This window comes from Hyperolius riggenbachi, chromosome 2 (genome assembly GCF_040937935.1).
Source record: "Hyperolius riggenbachi isolate aHypRig1 chromosome 2, aHypRig1.pri, whole genome shotgun sequence".
NCBI classification, from domain to species: Eukaryota; Metazoa; Chordata; class Amphibia; order Anura; family Hyperoliidae; genus Hyperolius; species Hyperolius riggenbachi.
The window spans coordinates 111,393,409-111,420,756 of NC_090647.1; the positions used below are offsets into that span (position 1 = coordinate 111,393,409).

General features: G+C 43.6%; 1 protein-coding gene across 4 annotated transcripts in view; it reads right to left on the reverse strand.

Annotated features, from left to right (window-relative positions):
* ZNF740 (zinc finger protein 740) overlaps positions 1-27,348 on the reverse strand; it is a 73,928-nt gene that overhangs the window by 19,764 nt on the left and 26,816 nt on the right. For 2 of the 4 annotated variants that reach the window (XM_068267226.1, XM_068267223.1), the window contains 6 exons: positions 25,485-25,556; positions 21,056-21,179; positions 20,846-20,964; positions 19,503-19,579; positions 5,596-5,658; positions 2,816-2,893 (listed from right to left, as the gene is read on the reverse strand). In XM_068267226.1, coding sequence (XP_068123327.1) covers positions 2,816-2,893; positions 5,596-5,658; positions 19,503-19,579; positions 20,846-20,964; positions 21,056-21,179; positions 25,485-25,556 — 533 coding nt within the window. The remainder of the gene's footprint in view (positions 1-2,815; positions 2,894-5,595; positions 5,659-19,502; positions 19,580-20,845; positions 20,965-21,055; positions 21,180-25,484; positions 25,557-27,348) is intronic. The other 2 variants (XM_068267224.1, XM_068267225.1) reach the window with 2 other exon arrangements.

Below are 27,348 nucleotides of genomic sequence, written 5' to 3' on the forward strand. Positions count from 1 at the left end.
GATGATGGGCAGGGGGCAGCAGTCACCAGAGGGGAGGGACAGTGTATACCAGAGGGGATGATGGGCAGGGGGCAGCAGACACCAGAGGGGGGGGGGGGGGACAGTGTATACCAGAGGGGATGATGGGCAGGGGGCAGCAGACACCAGAGGGGGGGGCAGTGTATACCAGAGGGGATGATGGGCAGCAGACACCAGAGCTGAGGGACAGTGTATACCAGAGGGGATGATGGGCAGGGGACCGCAGACACCAGAGGGGGGACAATGTACACAGCGATACCCAAGGGGGCCAAGGACAGGTGGAAGGGACACAGAATGCTGGAAGCCACCTGCTGGCATTGGTAATGAAAAGCAGCATCTCTTCAGCCAGGCACCCTCCTGGTAGCACTGCCTTCCCTCTCCAGATTAGGATGCGATCATCCTAGTGGCCAGCCAGCATTAGAGCCTGATTTCTCTGTGATCTGCTGCTAAAGACAGGACTCAGCTGAAGAGCTGCTAAAGGAGCTAATTAGTAAATGTTAATAGTTTGCAGTTTCTGTTATTTTATCAGAGAAGCCACTGGAGGACAGAGTATGCAGGAACGGGGGACAAAAAAGGACACAGGTGGACATAGGGGGATACAGGAGGAAATAAGGACACAAGGTGTACAAGGAAGGCACAAGGGGGACAATAATTGGGGCAGAACATATACAAGATGCTCTTGGACCATGGACCTACCAGGATTAGTATAATTTTTTTTTCCTATGATTTTTATGCTCTAAACTTGGGTGCGTCTTATAGTCCGGAGCGTCTTATAGTCCGAAAAATACGGTACTTAGTGGAAAAACCCTTGTTTGCAAGCACAGAGGTCAAACGTTTCTTGTAATTGATGACCAAGTTTGCACACATTTTAGGAGGAATGTTGGTCCACTCCTCTTTGCAGATCATCTCTAAATCCCTAAGGTTTCGAGGCTGTCTCTGTGCAACTCTGAGCTTGAGCTCCCTCCATAGGTTTTCTATTGGATTAAGGTCCGGAGACTGACTAGGCCACTCCATGACCTTAATGTGCTTCTTGAGTCACTCCTTTGTTGCCTTTGCTGTATGTTTAGGGTCATTGTCGTGCTGGAAGACCCATCCACGACCCATTTTCAGTTTCCTGGCAGAGGGAAGGAGGTTGTCGTTCAGGATTTCACGATACATGGCTCCGTCCATTTTCCCGTTAATGCGATTAAGTTGTCCTGTGCCCTTAGCAGAAAAACACCCCCAAAGCAAAATGTTTCCACCCCCATGCTTGACGGTGGGGACGGTGTTTTGGGGGTCATAGGCAGCATTTTTCTTCCTCCAAACACAGCGAGTTGAGTTAATGCCAAAGAGCTCTATTTTGGTCTCATCAGACCACAGCACCTTCTCCCAGTCACTCACAGAATCATTCAGGTGTTCATTGGCAAACTTCAGACGGGCCTGCACATGTGCCTGCTTGAGCAGGGGGACCTTGCGAGCCCTGCAGGATTTTAATCCATTGCGGTGTAATGTGTTTCCAATGGTTTTCTTGGTGACTGTGGTCCCTGCTAATTTGAGGTCATTCACTAACTCCTCCCGTGTAGTTCTAGGATGCTTTTTCACCTTTCTCAGAACCATTGACACCTCACGAGGTGAGATCTTGCGTGGAGCCCTACAGCGAGGTCGATTGATGGTCATTTTGTGCTCCTTCCATTTTCGAACAATCGCACCAACAGTTGTCACCTTCTCTCCCAGCTTCTTGCTAATGGTTTTGTAGCCCATTCCAGCCTTGTGCAGGGCTACAATTTTGTCTCTGACATCCTTGGGACAGCTCTTTGGTCTTTCCCATGTTGGAGAGTTTGGAGTCTGCTTGATTGATTGATTCTGTGGACAGGTGTCTTTTATACAGGTGACTAGTTAAGACAGGTGTCCTTAATGAGGGTGACTAATTGAGTAGAAGTGTCTAACCACTCTGTGGGAGCCAGAACTCTTAATGGTTGGTAGGGGTTCAAAAACTTATTTCACTCAATGAAATGCAAATCAGTTGCTATCTTTTATTTAAGGTTATTTTTTCGATTTTCCTTCTGATGTGCTATCTGCCACTGTTAAAATGAACCTACCATTGAAATGATACTGTTCTGAGACTTTTCATTTCTTTGTCATTGGACAAACTTACAAAATCAGTGAGGGGTCAAATAATTATTTCCTCCACTGTATATGGCCAGCCAAAAGATCTCTCTCTAATCAGATTCCATGAAAAAGAGATCTGCCTCTTGGTAAAATCTGTCCATCATCACTAGATGTATGTGCATTCTAAGCAACTTCATGAGTCAGATTTAGAATTTGAATAAGGATTTCTGAACGATGTATAGGAAAAGGGAAATCGGAGAGAGAGCTATCTGAAGATAACTGAAGTCCTGCACAAGAACAGTTGAAAGCCGGTCAATGTGGCAATTTTTTTCAGGATTGCAAGACTGAAGAGTAGTGCACATTACACTGATCAGCCAAAGCATGAAAACCACTTGCCTTAATTTGAATGTCTAGTTTTTGCTGCTAAAACAGCTTTAATATGATAAACTATGTTGTTCACAAGCCCTCTGAAGGTTTACCATTGGCATATAGAAACAACATTTTAGCAGTATAATAAACAGAGAATTTCTGGGAATTTTTTTTTTGTCTTAAACAATATTCCAAAGGTATAATTTGCTAGTATAAAATCTGTGCCGGGATTGCAGAATGAGTTTTAACTAAGTACAAGTGTATGTATTCTGACTTCAAATGTTTACATCAACCCTGGACAGGGACCTTTGTAAGGAGATAATGAATGTTATGCACTCACCTGTCAGTAGTTTTAATGCTGTAGCTGATCGGTGTATGCTGTTGATTACTATATGTAAAACCTCCTGGGGGTTGATGTCTGCAGAGGACAAAAGGAGCAAAACTACTAAGCATCATTGAGACATTGCAACTTATGATAATACTGGGCAGTCTGAAATCTGCTTTTACAGTACTGCAACTAAGGTAGCCATACACTGCATATTTTGTTTTACATCTGATTAGACGTTGATCACAAATTTAAGTGGATTTAAACATTTTTGAGTGATATTCCAATCGATATTAAGGGCTAACATTAATTGATCTGCAATGCTGGTCTTTAGTTAGCTGTCATATAATAGTGTGTTGAGAAAAAACAAAGTTGAGTGATAACTGAATGCCGTCTGGTCAGCTTTAGGCTGCTTTCACAGTTGGACGTTACAGCAGCCTGTAACGCAGACCAACTCACAGAAATGCAAAATCAATGGGCTGTTCACAGTGCCCACGTTGCGTTCAAGTGTAATGCTGCACGATCAAACAAAGTGCATGCATGCAGTGCATTATAAGCGGTTTTAGCCGCGTTAGACTGTTTGCACATGCTCAGTGCAGGAGAAGAGGAGGGGAGAGTCCGCTAATGTCCATAGCCACATGGCTAATTAATATTCACTGCACTGTGCTGACATGCAGTGTTTACTTCCTAGAGCGGACCGCTTTGTGCGGCGATTGGCTGGCGGGACCACGTGATGCGGAGTGTTCCGATCACGTTGTCTCCCCCGGCGCATGCGTCAAAAAGTACACATCACGGACGTATCAAGAGCTGCATAACGCGGCTCTATGTAGCGTCCACCTTTAGCACCACCATGCGTTGCGTTAGGGGACGTTATGCGACCTTAACGTCCCCTAACGCAACGACCAAGTGTGAAAGAGCCCTTAGACTACTCGTCAAGTATAGTTGCCACAGCTCATAAGGTCTGAAAGCACTTGTGCTAAATTATTTCCCGCACATCCAGTCTCTGGCCTACATGCAATGGGGTCTTGACTTCTTTGACAAAGCTCTAAACCAGAGTTCCCCAACCCTGTCCTCAAGGCCCACCAACAGTGCATATTTTGCAGAAACCCACAAACATGCACAGGTGAGGTAATTCGTGTATCAGCAGAGCTGATTAACAACCTCTGTGGATTTCCACAAAACATGCACTTGTTGGTGGGCCTTGATGACAGGGTTGGGGATCACCACCTCAGCTGGCGGTCCAAAAATAAATAAAAACCCAATTTGGCTTGGATGAGGCGGGTTCTGAATAGGGATGATCAATGAGATACAAATATTTCCGAGTTGTCCGAGTACATTTTTATACAAATATATGCGGCTTGAAAATGGACCAATCAATTTAAACGTGGGTTTAAATTGATTGGTCCATTTTCAAACGACATGTATATGCATAAAATTTGCATCAACTCAGACAAATTTGCATATCACTGATCACCCCTAGAGATGAACCAGCCGCCCATCGTCTCTTTGAAATGCTTTTCTGCAAGCGTGCAGAAAAGCATTTGGCAGCTTTCAGCGGTGCTTCTAGGCAATCGTTTTTCACCCCCGCAGGTGGTCATGGGAGTGTAGCGTTATACGATCTTGAAAGCAACCTGTTAATTAGTAGGGATGATCAATAATATGAAAATATTTCCGAGTTTATGCAAATTTATGTCGTTTTTCATGCAAATATATGCAGCTTAAAAATAGACAGAACAATTTAAACCTGGGTGGAACTTGATTGGTCCATTTTCAAGCTGTATATATTTGCATAAAAATTACATAAATTTGCATAAACGCAGAAATATTGGAATCTCATTGAACATCCCTATTGATAAGTAGAAAACAAATTGGGATCAAAAAGTGGCCTTTGCATAAACAATGGGAAATGGTGGTAATGGTGCTGGCACTGTCCATTCATTTGATAAGAATGGACAGCGCTTAAACAACAAGTGTCGTAGCTGTCGTTTATTGCTGTCTAGACAGTCCTGTGTACCGACCCCAAGCTCTGTTCACACTATAACGCAATATGGATTTTTTGTATGTTTTACTGGATCAGAGCCAATGCACAAACAGAGATGTGAATTGGATTCTATGTTTAACATAGGATCTGCCAATTGATCCAATGATCAGGGCACAAATGGAATGCCAAGATCCAACCGGCGTGACAATCTCCTGGCGAGGATTCGTCCTCCATAGACTATGTCCTATGGAAAACCATCCACTCTGGACACCACTGGAGCAGTCTGCTCTGCCGGTGTGGTTTTCATACATTGTAGTGTGAACCGAGACTAATGCCTGGTACGCATGATTCAATTTCCTTTCAGTTCAGACAGTTCAAATCGATAATTTCCAAAAGGTCCGATCTGATTTCCGATTGTTTTTACGGATAGATTTTGTACAGAAGTGATCAGAAAATTGATCTGAAAAAAAGATTGGAAATCAGCTCAGAGCTGTTGGAAATTATCGATTTGACTCAGTGATCTTATGGGAAATTGCATGGTGTGTACCAGGCATAAGAGGTTGAGGTTAACTCACTGGCTGACAAGAAATGTAAACTATTTCCAAGCAAGTCAGTTAAGTCCTTTATTTATGCATAGAGATTGTGGAACCATAGCGATTGGAACCTTCTGGTAACTATACATAAAGCAGAAGTGTCGGATTACATATGCTGTAAAATCTGAGGTTCACTTTATTTTTAATAGCTGCATGACTAAAACTGAATCAAGCTATTACTATTTTACTGAATTACTCTATTTACACTATTAAGTAAATACCTTATTTCAGTGTTGTCCAACTCAGTCTTCAAGGACCAAGATGCTCCCACAATATGAGGATTTCTGTAATTAATAGAGAATGATGACCATGTGGGACTCTAACCTCAAGATTTTCATTTAACCATCGTATATTCAGGGAAAAGTAACAGCTCTATGGTAAGATTTTGCCTACTCTCTAAGTATGTTTTAGCAAGGAAGTATGTTTCTTCAATACTTATTTCATGGTATTCTATCCTTTACTCTTCTTTGCCACAAACAGCACGTGCGCCATGAGATACGTGACACATGCTAGGATCCGCGTGTATGGAGGCAGCGGCATGGAGCCAGGGGGAGAGGATCGTGGCGGCAGGGGCAGGTATAGTATGAAAGTGTACTGCAGTGTAGTTCAGTGCAGTGTTAATGTAGTTTAAAAGTGTAGTGTAATGCTGTACAGCTTAGTTGGTAGGACAGCGGGTTTAAGTGTAGTGTGTAATGTAATTGGTAAGGGCAACAGGGATTAGTGTAGTGTAGCTGGCAATGTAGTGGAGATAGAGTAACTTAGAGACAGTTTTAGGGGGTAAAAGGTCCATAAGATGCCTCACCTAGGTTTAGTTAATTTTTTCCCCTGATTTTTGCCCTCTAAAACTAGGTGCGTTTTATATTCCAAAAATACAGTATGTATTTTACTGTCCACTTTTTGATTGCAGTGAATCTTTAGGCTGCTTTCACAGTTAGACGTTACAGGCGCATGTTAGTGCAGCCTGTAACGCAGCCCACCGCAACAGCAATGAAAAATGAATGGGCTGTTCACAGTGCCCACGTTGCGTTACATTGTAACGCAGCAGGTAAAAACAAAGTGCTGCTTGCTGTGCGTTATAAGCGGCTAAGCCGCGTTAGACTGTTTGCACATGCTCAGTGATGTTGGAGGAGGAGGTCTCCCCTCCTCCTCGGCCAGGCACATGGCTAATTAATATTCACTGCACGGTGTGACGTGCAGTGTTTACTTCCGGGAGCGCTGCTCTGTGCGGCGATTGGCTGGCAGGAACACGTGATGCCGCATGCGTCCAAGAGTACGCATCACAGGACTCATGAAGAGCCGCTTAACGCGGCTCAATGTAACGTCCAGCTTCAACACCACTATGCGTTGCGTTAGGGGCACGTTATGCGACCTTAACGTGGCATCTAACGCAACGTCTTAGTGGGAAAGAAGCCTAAATAGTAAATAAGGAGGAAATAATTCTAGGCATTTTCCATCCTTACGCTCTTATTCCCCCCCCCCTTACTCTTTTTTTTCTCCTAGAAACTGCACTGTCATATCTAGCTTGCTCCGGAAACACATGTGAGCACAGCATAGATTGTATTTCAGCAGCTTTTGCAGAAATGGTCTTCTCATCCTATCACACTCAACTGCCCTCAGCCAATGCATGAGGAGCAGAAGATGAAAAGCTTCCCTTTCCTCGGCAATGCACCAAACAGAGCCAGGCTGACTGAGATAAGTTTCATTACAGCAGAAACATTTATAGTTATATCCGAATGCTTGCAATGCAGACTGTATAATAACCACAGTGCTGTGAGTAAATAGAATTTGATTGGCTGACAATGTGAACACAAGGGGAACCTCAGGTCAAAAATCTAATATTTACCTAAGAAGAGGGAAGACTCTGGAGGATCTCAGCCGCTCCCTGGGATCCTCCTGCACATCTTCATGCACGAGCGCGGCCACCCTGCACACATGCAAGCAAGGCCACACCTGCACGGTAGCGGCTAGTGTACAAGCGGCCATGCTCACACAGACGCAGTATGGCCACAGTCGTGAGCTCAAGAGCTTGACAGATTCCTTTGGAGGGTCTGCGCTCGGCAACGGTGGACCTGAGGAGGGGGTGGGAAGCCTCAACAGAATCCAGAGGCTTCCCTCTTCTTCACTAAGTATTTGATTTGAGAGCAGAGGTTCACCCTGGTACACTTTAATTGTAATGATAAAATGAATAAGCATCTAATAAATACAGCTGCTCGCATGACCACATTTAAAGTGGAACACCAGCCAACCTTGTAGCTTTGTTTTGGATAACCTGCTCAGGTGTTTGCTTCTGTCTGTGCCTTTGTTAGGAGAGAGATGTGTTCACTTCTCATGCTCTGTACAAACCATGGCAGGGATAAAGAGACACAGCAATGCTACTCTTACTACGCCCAAAACGCAACAAGGCCGATTCTGAAACCAATCACGTTGATCTGTGTATATTATAAGTATTTTGCTTTAGAAAAAAAGTATTAAATAGAACAGCCTTTTATGTATCTGGGCTTGCTGCAGCTGTGCATGTCTCCATACAAACACAAAACTTCAAGAGAATGTTTTTCCTGTGACCTGAAACGACGGCTATTTTCACAATATAATGGCTTGGCAAACACAATGGAATTATATTGTTATGGTGCATTCACATTGGCGGGTTCGCAGTGAGGTGCTACTGAACAACACAGGGCATGTTGTGTGGTCTAGCATAGCGTGAACATTTACAGTGAAGCATACCTTTTATCTACTGAATGCATTGCACATGCAACACACAATGGGATTTGCCCCCTCCATTGCAACCCTGTTTTTACAGGGTAAGCAACACAACTCCCCAGTGTGAAATTAACGTCACACTTACTTCCTGTTAACTATTAAGTCCCCTCTTATATTGGTTTGTGGTTGCCATGGTAAAGGACCTTTAGTCCAAAATGTGTTTGTGCGGCTGTGCCATGTCTTTGGATTAAAGGACAACTGTAGTGAGGGTTACATCAAGGCTGCCATATGTATTTCCTTATAAGCAATACCAGTTGCCTGGCTATCCTGCTTATCCTCTGCCTCGACCCCGAACAAGCATGCAGTATATCAGGCGTTTCTGACATTATTGTCAGATCTGAAAAGATTAGCTGCATGCTTGTTTCTGGTGTTGGTCAGACATTGCTGTAGTCAAAGAGACCAGCGGGGCTGCCAGGCAACTGGTTTTGTTTAAAAGGAAATAAATATGGCAGCCTCCATATTCTTCTCACTACAGGTGTCCTTTAATACAATAAGGAAGATTCGGCTTATGCTAGCAAGAGTGGACTTTCCTTCCATCTCATGGCTTCTACTGTGAAGACTGTAAAGCTGTGGGATTCTGGGAAATGTAATAAGTCTGGCATCTATTGTTCTACCAACTATGGTGTCATATGGCCAGATCTGACTGACCAGTCCAGCAGCTGAATCTAGAGATGGAAGAAAGTAAATTCTACTGCAGTTCCACATACATCTGACTTGCGAAAAAGGTATTCTGTCTACCACTTGCTAGATCTTTTCCATTGAGACAATGCAACACATGCTAACTTTATTTTGAGCTATGGCGAAGTAAGTGTTATTTCTTACACCGAGTGTGTCGTCTTATTTATGGGTAGTTCCTTTAAACAGGAGAAAGATGATGTGATTGTTAGAACCGAGGAAAGGTCTGAGTACCGGTAACATGTAGTGCGAGTTAAAAACACCTAGTCCTCGGTTAACGAACGAGATAGGGACTGTAGGTTCGTTCTTAACCTGAATCTGTTCATAAAGGGGAACTGAAGTAAGAGGTATACGGAGGCTGCCATATTTATTTCCTTTTAATCAATACCAGTTGCCTGGCAGCCCTGCTGGTCTATTTATCTGCAGTAGTATCTGAATAACACCAGAAACAAGCATGCAGCTAGTCTTGTCAGATCTGACTTTAAAGTCAGAAACACCTGATCTGCAGCATGCTTGTTCAGGGGCTATGGCTAAAAGTATTAGAGGCAGAGGATCAGCAGGGCTGCCAGGCAACTGGTATTGCTTAAAAGGAAATTAACATGGCAGCTTCCATATACCTGTCTCTTCAGTTCCCCTTTAAGTCGGAACACTGTGCCATCTCTGTCCCCTGTGCCTCCAGTGTCCCACTCTGTGTATCCTTGGTCTCCCTTGTGCCTCTTTGCATCCCCATTGTGCCACGTGTGTTGTCCCCCCCTCCCCCGGAAAAGCCTCATGTACCTGAAAGGGCACATTGTTCCAGCAAGGATCCAGCACATCAGAGGCAGGCTGCACGCAGCAGCGGCTCCAGCAGTGTTGTCCGGCAGTCCTGACCTGTAGCCACACCCCCACACAAACCGCGCTCTGAAGCATTTTCATTCAACTTTTTTTTTGCAAAGTACCTTAGATTGATATGTAAGACGCCATGTGAGTGTGGGGAGATGAGCAGATACATACCGCAACACCTCCCGTGTCCTGGCGTCACCCTCTGCTGAAAACTCCGTCTCGCAAAGCAGGTCGTCACCTTCTGACACAGATGCTGTACAAGCGAAGACCATGGCCATGAGGCGACCTGGCATACTGCGCATGCGCAGCTCAGTACAGTATCCGGGTCAGAGGGCACAGATCTGATTAGCGAAACTGAGGGTTTTTTTGCAGAAACGGAGGATGATGCCAGGATACGGGAGGTGTGCGGTATATATCTGCTCACCTTCCCACACACACAGGGCATCTTTATATCAATTTAATTCACTTTAAAACATTCCAGTCACCGTGACCCGGCACTTGCTGGTGAAGTCATCACGACGGGGCGTGGCTATCATCGCGACATTCATATCGGCAGGTCGTTCGCAAGTCGGGCATTCGTAAACCAGGGACTACCTGTAAACTAAATGCAAACTTGAGCCTTTATAGGTGAGTACACGCCGTATTTTTACAAACTACTGGTCCGTCAGACCCTCCCGCAGGACGGTTGTTCTGCCGACAGTAGCACGCGTGTACAAGCTGTCGGCAGACTGATAAGAATGTTTTTGATGGATCAGTCTAATCCGTCTGCCGACAGCTTGTACACACGTGCTACTGTCGGTCAAACGTCCGCCCCGCCGGAGGGTCTGATGGACCAGACGTTTGTATAAAATACGGCGTGTGTACGCGCCTTTATAGAGTACTTATTTCCATCATTCTGTATACCGACTAAGCTAAAAACAAAAGTTTGATTGTAAAAGGCCTAATATACCCCCCCCCCCCCCAAAAAAAAAACCCCTAAACAAACAATGACTAGGCAGTCCCTATAAAGCACGAGCACAGTTCATATTGTTCTCCTGGTTTGTGGTTTAAAAGGAAGGTCCAAGGTGAATAAAAAAAATTTACTTACCTGGGGCTTCCTCCAGCCCCTGGCAGCCGTCCTGTGCCATCGCCGCAGCTCCGGTGGCTCCCGCTCCCCTCCGGTGGAGACGCCGACCTCGCCAGGTCAACATCTTACTGCACTCCTGCTCCCGGAGTCGAACTGACGTCATCTGGACTGTATGGCGCCTGCGCAGTACAGTCAGGATGATGTCAGTGCGACTCCGTGAGCCGCACCCTGGAGCGCAGGAGGCATTTTGTACCGGTAGGGGCCCTGGGCCACCGGCAGGGAGTGGAGCTGCGGAGAGGGCACAGGACGGTTGCAAGCGGCTGGAGGAAGCCCAAGGTAAATAGATTTTTGATTTTTATTCACCCCAGACCTTCCCTTTAAGGGGCCATTTCCACTATACCTAGCAAGCAAATTTTGCCTGTAATGGAAACAAGTCCATTATGCAAAATTCGCATTGGCATATATTTTGTAAAAAAAATAAAATAAAATAAAGGTGGCCATAGACTTTGATTTTCCTATTTGATTCCCTGCAAATTAGATTCATCAGCTGGGAATCAATTTCCCAAAATGTCAGAGGGATTTTAACTAAAAATCAATCTAAAGTATCGATGGGACTGGATGGAAAATTTAAAACAATCTGGGCTGGGAGAAGAGCATTGGCAGATAGATGGCCTACAGCTTTGCACTGCACCGAACAGTCTAACTCTGCAGTTTGGTTTTCAATAGATTCCCTGCTGGAATCTATTGGAAATTGATGCGCCGTGTATAGCAGGAATCTATTCCTTCTGATTAGTTTATTTTCAGAAAGGAATTGATTGATATGGAACATTGGGTGGTATTCTATACGTCTATGACCAGCTTAAAGAGGAACTCCAGTGAAAATATTGTAATAAAAAAAAGTGCATCATTTTTACAATATTATGTATAAGGATTTAGTCAGTGTTTGCCCATTGTAAAATATTTCCTCTCCCTGCTTTACATTCTGACATTTATCACATGGTGACATTTTTAATGCTGGCAGGTGATGTCACTGGAAGGAGATGCTGCTTGCTTTTTTGGCAGTTGGAAACAGCTATTTCCCACACTGCAATGAGGTTCACAAACATGAAACTGGCAGGACCATGGTCCTCCGTTTCCTGTGGGAGGAGTTTCACCTCAATATCAGCCATACAGAGCCCCCTGATGATCCTTTTGTGAAAAGGAATAGATTTATCATGTAAAAGGGGGTATCAGCTACTGATTGGGATGAAGTTCAATTCTTGGTTACGGTTTCTCTTTAAAGAGGAACTCCAGTGAAAATAATTTAATAAAAAAGTGCTTTATTTTTACAAGAATTATGTTTAAATGATTTAGTCAGTGTTTGCCCATTGTAAAATCTTTTAAATCCCTGATTTACATACTGACATTTATCACATGGTGACATTTTTACTCTGGCAGGTGATGTAGCTGCTGCATGCTTTTTTGTCAGTTGGAAACAGCTGTAAACAGCTATTTCCCACAATGCAACAAGGTTCACAGACAGGAAACTGCCAAGAGTACCACGGTCCTCAGAGTTTCTTGTGGGTTTTACCACAATATCAGTCATACAGCGCCCCCTGATGGTCTGTTTGTGAAAAGGAATAGATTTCTCATGTAAAAGGGGGTATCAGCTACTGATTGGGATAAAGTTCAATTCTTGGTTCAAGTTTCTCTTTAAGTCAACCTCCAGACCCCTCCCAGAATCAGTTCTCACTGAGGCCTCTTTCCATGGACAGTTGAACTGTTTGCTCAACAAGCAGTTACCAGGCAGCAGTGAGCAGTTATCAGGCGGCAACAAGCAGTTAGTTTGAGAGGCATTTCACTGCCTATCAACTGTCCGTGGAAAAGAGGCCTTACTGTCCACTGTCAGAAATGCATAAGCTGCTGTTCTGCTTCTACTTTTCTCTCTGTTGAGCACCCCAGTATTTAAGGCAATATATATAGCTTTACTTTCCAGCTGTACAGAACATGTAAACACATCTGACTGACTTAGCCTAAGGATAGCCCACTAACGGTACAATCTTTTTCACCCAATTTTACCATTTCTATGTAATATAAGGGACTGTCTAAAGTATATCTTCAATATATTCACTCAGTTTTCCATTCTACTCCATAGATTTGGTAAGACTGGATGAAAAAAAAGATTGGATCGTTAGTGGCCACCCTTAAGGTGGCCATACACTGGCCCGATTCCCGGCCGTTTCGACAGCAGATTCGATCCTGGGATCGAATCTGCTGCCAATCGTTCGCGGTAAACGCCGCCGACGATCCAATTTCCTCCCGAAATCGGATCGGTCCGTCGATCGCGCCGTGCGGGAAATTACCCTCGATCGCCCGCGGGTAAAGTGCGCGTCGCTAGCGGCGGCCGATCCGATGAAAAATACATTACCTGATGCGGGCTCCCGGGCGTCTTCTCCGCATCTTCTCAGCGCTGCACCCGCTCCATCCCGGCGCTTCCTGGGTCACTGCAGTGACCCAGGAAGTTCAAATAGAGGGCGCTCTATTTGAACTTCCTGGTCACGGAGTGACACAGGAAGCGCCGAGATGGAGCAAGAACAGAGCGGTGCAGCGTGGAGAAGATGCCCGGGAGCCAGCGTCAGGTAATGTATGCGCGGGGGGAGGACAGGCGGCAGGAGCAGCTGAACAGATTGTGATCGGTTTCAGGCTGAAATCGATTCACAATCTGTTTGCAGTAAAGGCAGCCATACGATCCCTATCTGATCAGATTCGATCAGATAGGGATCTGTCAGCTGGTCGATCTGATGGCACATCGACCAGTGTATGGCTGCCTTTAGAGTTTAAGTAACTGAAATTGACTCTGCTAAAACCATAAAGATGACTGAATTCCTTCCTATGTACATAATGGTTCCACCTCACTGAGATACTGAACATGTAGCTACATGCAAGCCATTTAATAGTTGTATCGCACATGTAAACAGATAGGCATGAGAGGCCTCAGCTCCTACATTAGCTCTACAGCTTTCTGTGTTGCCTGCCCTCTCTCTGGAGAATAAAGCCTTATACACACATACGAGGACTATCGCCGGGCGGCAGGGATCTGGACTCAATCCCTCAGGCAACAGCTTGGGACAGAGCCTATACAGACGCACTCCAAGGAGGGACGGTCAATAAAATGCTAATAATTCCAATTTGATGCATATTTCTGCAGCTTGAAAATGGACCAATCCAGTTCCACCTTGGCGGGAATTGATTGATCCATTTTCAAATTGCATAAATTTGCAAATAAAAGTTTGCATAACTCTCCCCCAACTTAGAAGTATATGAATCTCACTGACCATCCCAAGTCGTTAGCCTGCAGGCTACCAAAGCGTTCTGTTGCTATGAAGGGCCACATGACGGGTGGGTATGGAGAGTAGAAGAACAATGCCCTTTGCCTGGGCTCAGCTGAGACGATCATGCTGGTAGTTTGAAGTGCACATGGTGGCGTTACATGTTCCTGGCCTCCGTAATGCATGCCAGGAGATGTAGTTCTTCAATGTGAGTACGTCTCCCAGCATGCATGGTGTTGGCTAGGGTCTCGAGACAATGCCATGGGCACTTCAAACTGCTGCATGTCTGGCTGGAGAAGAAGGAGGTCAGCATACAGACGGAGGGGATAGGGAACAGCCCCTCGAAGGAAAGTAACCCTTCAATGGTCCAAACTATTTATGAAAACTCCCTCAGAGGGAGGATCATTTTATGTTTTAGTAAATCCGTAGTGAGCTGCCTTTAGAAGTAAAACGCAAGAAACAAATTGGCATCAGACATTCCTAAATAAACATAGGCTGACTTAAAGAGACTCCGAGCACCTCTCAAGGGCATGCCTTTAAAACAGACGACTTCCAACCAAGTCGTGCTATGACCTCTCTGGAGGAGCCTCTTACAATGGCTATGCGTGTCACTTCCTCTTCCTGCTTCATTCAGTGATGCACTTCTCTAACTGAGAAGACAGGGGTGACCCAGAAGTTATAACATAGCCAAGATGGCAGCCATGATTTTTAAACTGAAATCGAACGAAAACTATTTGGTGTAGGCGATTCAGGCATCCAATGAAAGAGGAGAGTACAAGCTACAGAAAAGTATGCATCTTCAAGTACTTTGCAGTACTGGTTGGAGTCTTAAAGTCATGCCTATGAGAGGTGCTCGGAGTCCCTTTAAAGAAAAAGAAATGGTCCCTTTTAAAAATCACTGACTTTTACCTGAAAGACAGAAAATGTAACATGACAGGTCTTCAGAACACAAAGTGCAGAAAAGTCCCATTTAACAAGAATGGTAACTATTTATTCCTTTCAACAAAGACTCCAAGGCCCACAGGTAGATGATGTAAAGGTAAAAAAACATGGAGCGTCCATAAAGTCTAAAGGCCCATACACACGTCGGATTTTTGCGAACGACCCGTCGTTTGAACGTTCAGTCGTTCGCACGTCAAATCCGGCGTGTGTACAGACTATTGTTCGGGTGATAAGACTGGTTTTCAGCGATCCGCCGGGCGGATCGCTGAAAACCAGTCTTATCACCCGAACGATAGTCTGTACACACGCCGGATTTGATGTGCGAACGACTGAACGTTCAAACGACGGGTCGTTCGCAAAAATCCGACGCGTGTATGGGCCTTAAATATAACTATTAGTTTTCCTCCAAATGAAAAAAAAAATACTGCACATCACATTTAAATATAACCATGTCATTTATCTCTCATTTAAATGTTATGTGACTTTACTACTTTAAAGGAAACCTGAACTGAAGCAAATCAAATCCGGCCAGATTAAGTTACTTGGGGCTTCTTCTAGCCCCAATGTCTTTCTGGTCATTCCGCTCTCATCCGCTAAGCAGCTGTCCCCTCGAAAGCTGCACGCGCGCCCCGGGCTTCACAATCGCTCTTCCGTGGTAGGTACCGATCTGTGTTTGTACGGTTTATCAAAATTGCAATTGTGCATGCCCCAAAAGCACCCACCTACGGGAACATTATCGAGGAAGCACAGTAGCCCAAGATGGCTCAGTCAACAAGCTTTCAGAGGCACAGCTGCTGAATGGATGAGAGCAGAATGACAGCAATTGGCTTGAAGCACTACGAGGGGCTGGATGACACCCAAAATAAGTTAAACTGAACAGATTTGTTTCAGCTTTGGTACTCTTTAAGTATCCAGTGGAAGTCAAATTTAACTGGTTGCCAAAAGATGCAACACCATTAACTCGAGTGAGCTTACAAATACTGGGAGTGCTTCCTTCTACTCAAGTGAAAGGAGAAAGCCACTTGGTGATGAAATGCCTTATTTCTAAGGCTTCATTCAGGTTTATATGGTGTGTGTATATGGCGTTTTGCCGCATGGTTCACCCTGCTGCTTCCGAAATACCGGGTGGCGTTAATTACTATTCCCCCTCTGAGTCGTAGCAACTCAGAGTAAGAAGTAATCTGGGGCCCAGAATCACCGGCACCCGAATTTACACTGCTGCACGGCCATAGACATGGTGTTATGTCTGACCTCCCCAGGTCAGGCGCAGCGCGGGGGGGGGGGGGGGGGGTAGCCTGCTTCAGGGAGAAATGACCTGCTTCATTCATTCACACCTATTCATGTGTGTTATTTTCACATACAATATTTCTGGCAGAAGCCATACTCTCTACAAGTTCAATACATACATGTCTGCATTCAATACATAGTGAAACCACGCGCCTTATCCCGAAAAATGCAGCATCCTGGGAGAGTCTAACGCCAATGTGATTAAATGTGACAGATCCCATGGATTAACATGGGCTGTCAGTTCAAAGCCTTTCACATCTGAAACGCACATGTTGTGAGAACCCAAGATTTACCACAGCCAGAATAACAATTTCACAGACATACACCTCTAGAAGTCTTTTTAGGGCCTCTGCTGTCTTCACTTAATATCTATAAAAACAAACATTCTAAAAAAATATGTATAACCATTAGTGAAGAGAAGACAATATCATGACTATGGCCCATTTCCACTACATGCAGCTGTGTACATTCTACGCAAGCAAAAAAATTCATAAGATGTGAAAGCCCATGTAAAAATCAGTGGTCGTAGTATACAGTGGTTTGCAAAAGTATTCGGCCCCCTTGAAGTTTTCCACATTTTGTCATATTACTGCCACAAACATGAATCAATTTTATTGGAATTCCACGTGAAAGACCAATACAAAGTGGTGTACACGTGAGAAGTGGAACGAAAATCGTACATCATTCCAAACATTTTTTACAAAGGGTGTGCATAATTATTCAGCCCGCTTTGGTCTGAGTGCAGTTAGTTGCCCGTAGACATTGTTTGATGAGTGCTAATGAATAAATTGAGTGTAATCTAATGTCAGTACAAATACAGCTGCTTTGTGACGGCCTCAGAGGTTGTCTAAGAGAATATAGGGAGCAACAAAACCATGAAGTCCAAAGAACACACCAGACAGGTCAGGGATAAGGTTATTGAGAAATTTAAAGCAGGCTCGTGCTACAAAAAGATTTCCAAAGCCTTGAACATCCCACGGAGCACTGTTAAAGCGATCATTCAGAAATGGAAGGAGTATGGCACAACTGTAACCCTACCAAGACAAAGCCGTCCACCTAAACTCACAGGCCGAACAAGGAGAGCGCTGAACAGAAATGCAGTCAAGAGGCCCATGGTGACTCTGGATGAGCCGCAGAGATCTACAGCTCAGGTGGGGGAACCTGTCCATAGGACAACTATTAGTTGTGCACTGCACAAAGTTGGCCTTTATGGAAGAGTGGCAAGAAGAAAGCCATTGTTAAAAGAAAAGCATAAAAGTCCCGTTTGCAGTTTGCCACAAACCATGTAGGGGACACAGCAAACATGTGGAAAAAGGTGCTCTGGTCGATGAGACCAAAAGGGAACTTTTTGGCCAAATTGCAAAACGCTATGTGTGGCGGAAAACTAACACTGCACATCACTCTGAACACACCATCCCCACTGTCAAATATGGTGGTGGCAGCATCATGCTCTGGGGGTGCTTCTCTTCAGCAGGGACAGGGAAGCTGGTCAGAGTTAATGGGAAGATGGATGGAGCCAAATGCAGGGCAATCTTGGAAGAAAACCTCTTGGAGTCTGCAAAAGACTTGACACTGGGGCGGAGGTTCACCTTCCAGCAGGGCAACGACCCTAAACATAAAGCCAGGGCAACAATGGAATGGTTTAAAACAAAACATATCCATGTGTTAGAATGGCCCAGTCAAAGTCCAGATCTAAATCCAATCGAGAATCTGTGGCAAGATCTGAAAACTGCTGTTCACAAACGCTGTCTATCTAATCTGACTAAGCTGGAGCTGTTTTGCAAAGAAGAATGGGCAAGGATTTCAGTCTCTAGATGTGCAAAGCTGGTAGAGACATACCCTAAAAGACTGGCAGCTGTAATTGCAGCAAAATGTGGTTCTACAAAGTATTGACTCAGGGGGCTGAATAATTACGTACATTCCACTTTGCAGTTTTTTTTTTTAAATGTTTGGAATCATGTATGATTTTTGTTCCACTTCTCACGTGTACACCACTTTGTATTGGTCTTTCACGTGGAATTCCAATAAAATTGATTCATGTTTGTGGCAGCAATATGACAAAATGTGGAGAACTTTTGCAAACCACTGTATACGTTGTTTCCATCTAGTGCAAATGGTTGCGCAGCAGAAAAAATAAAATGGCTGACAGCACTGTACCCCGTCGTATCAAATTACATGGTGCAGCTATGGAAGGGTGTGTGTGTGTGTGTGTGTGTGTGTGTGTGTGTGGTGTGGTGTGTGTGGTGTGTGTGGTGTGTGTGGTGTGTGTGTGGTGTGTGGTGTGTGTCAGAGTGTGTGTGTGTGTGTGTGGTGTGTGTGTGTGTGGTGTGTGTGTGTGTGTCAGAGTGTGTGTGTGTGTGTGTGTGTGTGTGTGGTGTGTGTGTGTGGTGTGTGTGTGTGGTGTGTGTGTCAGAGTGTGTGTGGTGTGTGTGTGTGTGTGTGTGTGTGTCAGTGTGTGTGTGTGTGTGTGTGTGTGTGTGTGTGTGTGTGTGTGTGGTGTGTGGTGTGTGGTGTGTGGTGTGTGGTGTGTGTGGTGTGGTGTGGTGTGGTGTGTGTGTGTGTGTGTGTGTGTGTGTGTGTGTGTGTGTGTGTGTGTGTGGTGTGTGTGTGTGTCAGAGTGTGTGTGTGTGTGTATATACACAGTTTTGGGGGAAACAGACATACATGGGGGAAAAAAAAACAAAAAAAAAAATGGGGCCTAACTCAATACAGTCAGTTTTCATTAAGTCAAACAGAATGCTGCATTACAAAGAATTACAGCTAATAGTGTAAAATGAAAAAATATTACAGGTCATGTGGAGTTCTGATGCCATAAAACACCTGGTCTCGCCATTTCTGAAGCGCCAAAAGCCAATACTGCAGAATGAATAGCGCTGTGGGACTTAAACACTACCAAGCAGTATAAGGAGCAACGAGTTGATGGATCCAAAGTTGCCAGTAACACTGGTTGCAGGGGCCATCCTTCGCATTACTATATTGAAGGGCTTCAAGGCAGGGCTACTTTAAATAGTAAAACCCCTTTAAATGTGACCAAAGAACTACGACTATGGTTCCGGTCTGACCACATGGCTGTTCTCCATTTGAAAATTAAAAAAGTGGAGCGCTTAAAAAGGTAGAAGGTTATCACCAGTTCCATGTCTTTCGTTAAGTCTTTTGCAGGTGTTGGATAAAGCAGGACTCAGTGTGATTCTGTCCTGAGTCAGAGAAGAAATGTTTGATGTAGAGAATACATGATGTCCAGCACAAATTTACACACTACAACACATACTCTGTCTCCGCAATGCTGGTGTGGCATCCCTGGCACATCCTCTTATGTTTAAGAAGTCTGTCTGTCCGTGAGAAGGCCTAAAGAAATGGAAGAAATAGTTTAAATAGTTAAAAGGGAACAACAACAAAAAAGTCGCCAAAAAGTTTACTGAATCAATAGTTTCTGCACAAAACCTACAATAAGCTGAAGTACTAAACACTGCAGCTCTACAATACAGGAAGAAACGGTGCCCTGACACCTACATATGCATTCATTCATTTCTAGGGAAGTTGAGTACTGTATAATCGACTCCACAAAGACTAAAATATAGGTATCAGGGGAGAGACAGTAAATGTCCTAGATGTATGTCTGATGTGGAGACTTTCTTTCATGACATGGCATGATATGGTCTTGCCCACATCTACAGGTATGCTGGACTCCGGTGACTTAAATATTGGGTCAGGTCTTTGAGACACATGTCACTGTTGACCAAAAATTCATGTTATTGGGGATTGTGCTTGAGATTGCTAACTCTAGGAGGGGAGTAATTCTATGCAACATACCATGTTTCTACACCTTTAAACATGTGACATTACAATGGATCCAGGCACAAGCCCCCCAGGATGGATTCAATTAGTTGCTGCTTCGCTCCACATGTACAAGCTAACATATACTGTATACAAGGTAAGTGTTTGGCAAAAATCCGGTCCTCCTGGTTGCAATATTTGAAATACCAATGTATTGACTATGAAACTGTGAATTGATTAACTTTGATGTGTTATTTTGATGACCACTATGTTGTGGTTATGATGGCCGACAATGGGACAGAGCACATGGGAAATGGGAAGTGGGAGACCACATTGGAAATGGGAGTGGGAACTGGGTTGTTTTGTATAACGTGCACTTATATTTAAAAAAACTAAACAAAAGAAAAAAACACTATCTGTAAAAAAAACAAAACAAAAAAAAAAAATGACTGCTACGTTTTTATTGGAATTAATTAGTAGAATATCAGTAATTTTACCGATATTCTACTAGCGGCTATCTCTGGCACCCTTGTTGCACGTACACCCTGCAGGTCGGGTCGCTGTAATGGCATAGCAGAAGGTACGGGAACCACATTCTATTCCAAACCTGCTAGGGAGCAATCTTCATATGGATCCAGCCTGTCAGACACTGTAAACTTTCCCCAAACTAAGAGGAAAGTTACTGCCAGCTTGGTTTTCCTATTTCTTAAACTGATTACTTCGAACAAACTTTATCAAAATCAAACATAACATTTAGAAAAACCATATGATCGCCCATATTAATATGCAGGATTTGTATCAATAAGCAGTTATAATGATGGTAATGGTGGTTATTACCTGCTGACATCGCTCGCATTGGTACGGTTTCTCTCCGCTGTGGACCCTTTTATGTCTATCCAGGTGATACTTCTGAATGAATTTCATGTCACACATGTCGCACTCATAGGGACGCTCACCTACGGATAATGACAAATCAAACTAAGGACACGAACCATTGATACACCATCTCCCACGAAGGTTGCACAGCACAGATTTGCACTGCAGTACCTGTGTGGATGTACAAATGCCTCTTCAGATGGTAGCTGCTCCTGAAGGCCCCGTAGCAGTGCTCACAGATGAAATTCTTAGGTATGTTTAGTGAGTATGGATTGTTCTCCTCTGCCAACACCATCTAAAACACAAATTATTAAAAGGAGTCTGCAACAGCCTACAAACAGGAATGAATAAAATGATGTATGTTAAAGAAATAACGAAAAGAAACCCTGCTTTAACCTCCTTAGCAATAACCCTGAGTCTGGCTTGGGACAGAAAGCACAGGTCAGAGCGGTAACCTCAAGCCTGACTCGGGGTAGCGGCTAGGAGGTATGTGCAGCGAGCATGCAGCAGGCGTTTGTAACTCGCCCTTGCCTGGCATCCAGACGCTGGCAGCCATTCTTCTTCTGGTCCTCGAAGGCTCTCAATCCCTCTAGTGAGATCGCCACTTGGTGGACGGAGGGAAAATTGCAGTGCTGGATCCAGGGGAGGTGAGTAATGTGCGGGGCTGCCGCAGATCTCTCTGTGGTATGATATTTTTCCCCTGCTTTTAGGGTCTAAATCTTGTGAAAAATTTGCACCGCTTTTAAAGCCTAAACTGTGGACATAATCATGCCGCCAGGGAGGTTAACAGTAATACACTGTATTCAAAACAGACAAGATAAGTTTCTTATTGCATTTCTTATTTCTTAAAGGGAACCTAAAGCCTAGTAAAAAAAATGAGATTAACTCACCTGGGGCTTCCCTCAGCCCCCTGCAGCCGATCGGTGCCCTCAATAACAGCATAGGGGGCGATATACAGGCTGGGAACGCGAACAATCACTCGAGTTCCCATGCCTGTCGGCCAGTGACGGCCAAACCGGAAGTGTTCACCGGCGGGTCCCAGGCCATCGGTGCGGGGCTGCGAGGGCACCGATCGGCTGCAGGGGGCTGAGGGAAGCCCCAGGTGAGATGATCTCATTTTTTCTTTTTACTAGGCTTTAGGTTCACTTTAAGCTGCTCTGTAATCTTCAGACACATGGTTTGTGCATTGCAACACAAGGCTGCCAAATGATAGAAAACAATACTAATCTCTTGGTGGCTTAGCCGCCTAAAGCAGCCAAATCAAAAAATGACTCAACGTAGGCAATGTCCGTACATGTGAATACTATTTTAAAAAAAAAAATTTTTTGAAGTGTAAACAGTGTGGATTGCACATGACTTGGTTCAAGAGTGCTTTGCAAGTCGAGCAAAATCTTGATAAGCAAGCAACATCTTGATATTCAAGCACAAAACCTACACGTGTCACGTCATCACAACTGAGCCGATGGTTTTTCTCCCTTGGAGGCTGCAGGACTGTACTTAATCTGAGTGTAGGGACTGTACAATGTCACATTTCCATGAAATCCCCCCAAAAAAGGCAAAAACAACGGTCATTCCTTGTTAAAGTCACACAAAACCACTCTATGCGATTCCTACAGCCCGATATCACTTATCAATACTGATATAAAAATCCTCACTAAAATCCTGGCCACTAGGCTTAATGAATGCATCACCTCCATTATCCACCCTGATCAAACTGGCTTCATCCCTGGCCGCTCTACTAGAATGAATATCAGGCGACTGTTTTCCAATCTACAGTACCCACATGTAAACTCTGGTACTAGAGTGATTTTATCTCTTGACGCCAATAAAGCGTTCGACTCTATTGAGTGGCCATATGTAAGGGCAGTTCTGAGGGCCTTTGGCTTCGGGCCTGTCTTTCAGAAATGGTTTCAGATTCTGTATGACAAATCCAAGGCCAAAATACGCATTAACTCTTTAATTTACCCGCTTTTTTCTATTGCGAGAGGTACTAGGCAGGGCTGCCCACTATCCCCACTCCTTTTCGCCATTGCTATTGAACCCCTTGCCCAAGCCATTCGTAGCAGTCCCGAAATTCAGGGCTTAAAAATAAAGAAGGTGCAGGAACGCATATCTCTATATGCTGATGATATGCTGGTGTATTTGGCAGACCCAGGTCCCTCTTTAGAGGCTACTCTAAACATATATGACATATTTCATGGGATTTCAGGACTATCTATCAATTGGTCCAAGTCAATATTATTCCTCCTGGACACCTTTGACCCCCAAATAATCACCAAATCATCACAATTACAAATCACAGAAGAGTTTAAATATCTGGGAATATGGGTGAGACGTCATATTACCTCATTTCTAGAGATCAACCTTGCCCCCACACTGACACAAGTGGAGACAAGGCTACGTAAATGGTCCTCTCTCCCTTTAAATTTATGTGGCAGAATATCCATCATTAAAATGGTAATCGCCCCTAAAATTCTATACATCATGCAAATGTCCCCAATATGGATACAGCAATCTATCTTCAAACGGATAAACTCCATAATAATCTCTTTTATATGGTCTGGAGCCTCGCCTCGCATCTCCCTAGCTACGCTCCAACTTCCCCCAGCCCTCGGAGGCCTAGCCCTACCCAATTTCTTTATCTACCATCTAGCAGCACAGTTAACCCCTATTCAGAGTTGGCTCAGTAATGATAGATCAAATTCTACACTAGCAACAGAGGCAGATATAGCGGGCTCTTATGAGTCTCTCTGCAGCGCGGTTTACAGATACAAAGTGTCTGCTGGATCGGAGGGAACAGCTCTTATCTACAACACCATTCGAACCTACAGGAGAGCTCGTAAACTCCTTGAAGAGCCTCTTTCATATATCTCTCACAGCTCCCCCTTATGGGGAAATCCCAACCTACCGGAAATCCTGACAATTCCTGATGTTGTTTTCTGGCACAGACACGGCATTAAATATGCAACGCAATTGTATGCTGACGGCTCCCTTCAAGGATTTAATGCATTACGCATGGAGTTCAGCCTCCCTAGACATACCCTCTTTCGCTACTTTCAATTGCGGCATGCGATGCAAGCGCAGCTGGGATTGGCGGGAGTCTCTCTCGAACCCTCAGAGCTGGAGAAAATATTACTAAAAAATGAACCCACAAAACAAATATCTACCCTATATACCTTCCTGAGTACTAAGGGGAATGACAGAAAGGTCCAAAGCTCTTAGAGACCGATGGACGCCCCTAGACCCTGGCCTCACCCCAGAAAAGTGGTCAGAACAAATTGAATTTTTTAATAGAGATATTATTGCCTCACATGACAAAATCATAAATATTAAATGGCTTAACCAGGCATACATCACACCATTAAGATTAGCAAAAATGAGTCCAGCTCATAACGACTGCTGTTTTAAATGTAAATCCCCTCGTGCAGACTTTCTACACTGCGTATGGAATTGCCCTTTGGTTAATAACTATTGGAAATCGGTCATACATTTCCTGAGAGACGCCCTGCAACTACCAGTAGCTCTGGACTTGCGGTTGTGTCTGTTGGGAATTGTGGGAGAGTTTCCCTGTAGTAAAGGGCAATCAACCCTCCTTAGAATCCTTCTCTTTTATGCCAGAAAAGCTATTTCCCTGAAGTGGAAATTATTTACAGCCCCGTCCCTAAGAGACTGGAAGAAACTGGTGAACTCCGCACTACCACTTTATAAGATCACCTATCAGTCAAGGAACCAATTTAAAAAATTCGATAGAATATGGTCCAAGTGGGTAAACGCTGCGGAAACCACAATTCCCAACCTTGACATTAATGTGGCTATCCAAGATCTACAATGGATCTAAACTCCGATAGAAACAAGTTTTTTTTCAGATGGGCACTCATGTTACATCATATACTTGCTGTGAGCTTTGACTGCTATATACATACAGTACATATCTTATGTATAATTATGTACTATTGCTGGAAACGCTTTATCCTTCATATACTGTTTTATGAAAATTAATAAACACTCTTTAAAAAAAAAAAAAGTCACACAAAAAAGGCTGGGGTGAGCCAACAGGTAGCAATGATTCTGCTATAGCGAAAGTCCCTTTTTTAAACATTTTAACTTTATACAGTGCAGTTCTTGTATTAAATATATTTTTATAAATGTTTTTGGATTGTGGAGAAAAAAAGTTTCCATTAATTTTTATGGAGAAATTTGCTTTGAAATAAGAGTGCTATGGATTACAAGCATGTCACTAGGACAAATTATGCTTGCAAACCAAGTGCCACTGCACTTTTAATTAAAGCGGAATTACAGCCTGTCATTACAATTTAAAAAAAAATCCTTTCAGCTGATTTTTCCTTATACATTTGCCTACACCAACTAATAGAAAAAAATGTCATCTGTGTAAAAAATACAACTTCCACCACCTCACCCATTAACTACAAAGTTAAGTACAGGAAAGAACCATTGGATTTATGCTTTGAATTCTATTCAGCAGCAAAGTGTAAAAACAACAACAACAACAAAAAACTGTCTGCTGCTGGCAATCAGTGTGGCTGTCATGCCAGTCATCCAGATGCAATACTTGCATGTTTTGTTCTGTAAAATTTCTTACCTGCTGTTGTCCATACTTCAAAGACCAATCTGTTGCGCAGCCAGGTGAGCTTAGTCGCTGCATACTCTCAGCCTTCAGGGAAAAGTGAAAGTAAGTCTCATTAACTATTTCAAGCTCTTTCCTTAAACAGGGTTAGTAGTTATACTACTAAGGCACAGGAGCTGGAGCAGAGAGGTAAAGTTTGACTGTAATTCCGCTTTAAATGTTCTTAAAATGTATTTAATAGAGGCTCTTACCAATAATGCATAAGTAGTTGAACGATTTTAGCTCTGATTACAGAACATGCTGCCCAGAGAAAGTGTGTCTGTAAAGTGCTTGTTCCCCATAACTATTGCCCTAATGACTGATCGATTCCAAAGGGTAAAACTGAGTGTGCCTATAAGCTTAAAAAAGGCCTCAAGATTAACCCACTACCTCTACTCTGTGCTGAAGTTCTATTAAGATCTACATTAAAAGAAAAAAAGCAGTCTTGCCCAGTGTCTAATTACTAAATAGGTGCAGGCTTACTGAAGAGCAGAGTTTCGAACCCTGGTCTCCTGTGTCAGAGGCAGAGCCCTTAGCCAGTACACTATCCAGCGAAGGAGGTCATGGAAGTTTGCAAGGGCTTGCAGCAAAAACTGCCAGGATAACTAATTATTAGACCTGCAACTGGAGAATGTTCTACACAAAACTGAACAGTGTCAGCCTAAGCTGGGAAAAGGGTGAATGGGACATGTAATGCAGCACAAAACTGAGTATCAGGATGTACATAATACCAACTATACACATAGCAGGTTCCAACAGGACTGTATATATTTTTTTTTATTCATTCCAATGCTTTTACATCCAATAATTTAGACCCCCTGCAAAAAGCACATCCAACTACATCAGCATCCTGTCAGTACTATTACTGACCTATCTTATTTTGCATATATTCAGCAGTGATGCACTGGGAGACATCTCAAGTTCACTCCAACCTGAATTATCGCAAATTCTTTCTGTTTTAAGAAAGCAAATTTTTGTTTGACCTATCTTACAACCCCATTTCCAGAAAAGTGGTGACAATGGTTATTAGGGGAAAAACAAACAAACAAACAAAAAAAAAACAATGCAATAATAATAAAAAAAAAAACATAGCAGAAGCTAAAACCAAAATGTATTGTTAAAAGACTAAAGGTACCCATACACTTATAGATTTGCAGCAGAATCGACCATCAAATAGATTCCGGTCAGATGCCTGTCAGGTCGAATCTGACAGGAATCTGATGTGTGACACTCAATAGGAACAGATATAATATATATATATATATATATATATATATATATATATATATATATATATATATATATATATATATATATTAGGATTATTATTATTGTTCAATATAGATCAGAAATCGATCGATGGATCATGCTGCATCAATTTCTCGCCCATTCGATCAGAGCGGTCGAATCAGCCGTATTGTATGGGTACAAACAAAGAAAGGAGACGGCACACTACTGGCTGCAAACTTTTGCTGTATTCAGTGGACAAACACTACATGTTACGGATCCAACGATCCTTCATCAGGTGTTAAACAACGTGCCGTCCCCTTTCTTTGTTTGCATAGCATTGCGGCTGTGGGAGCAATCCAGCCAAGACGAGGCACCGGCAAGCACCCAGGTTGACTAACCCGGGCCACCGTTTATCCAGCTCCACTTATTCCATTTGTTGTATTGTATGGGTACCTTAAGAGAGAGATGATCTGAAAGGTAGCAGTACTGGTTGTTGGTCTTGTCCCTCGCATTAAGAGCTTTCTCTGAATTATCTTAATCCTTAAATACATATTGGATCTGAAAACTATCTACAAATTCTTTGGAATGTTGTGATGAAGAACATTATTCC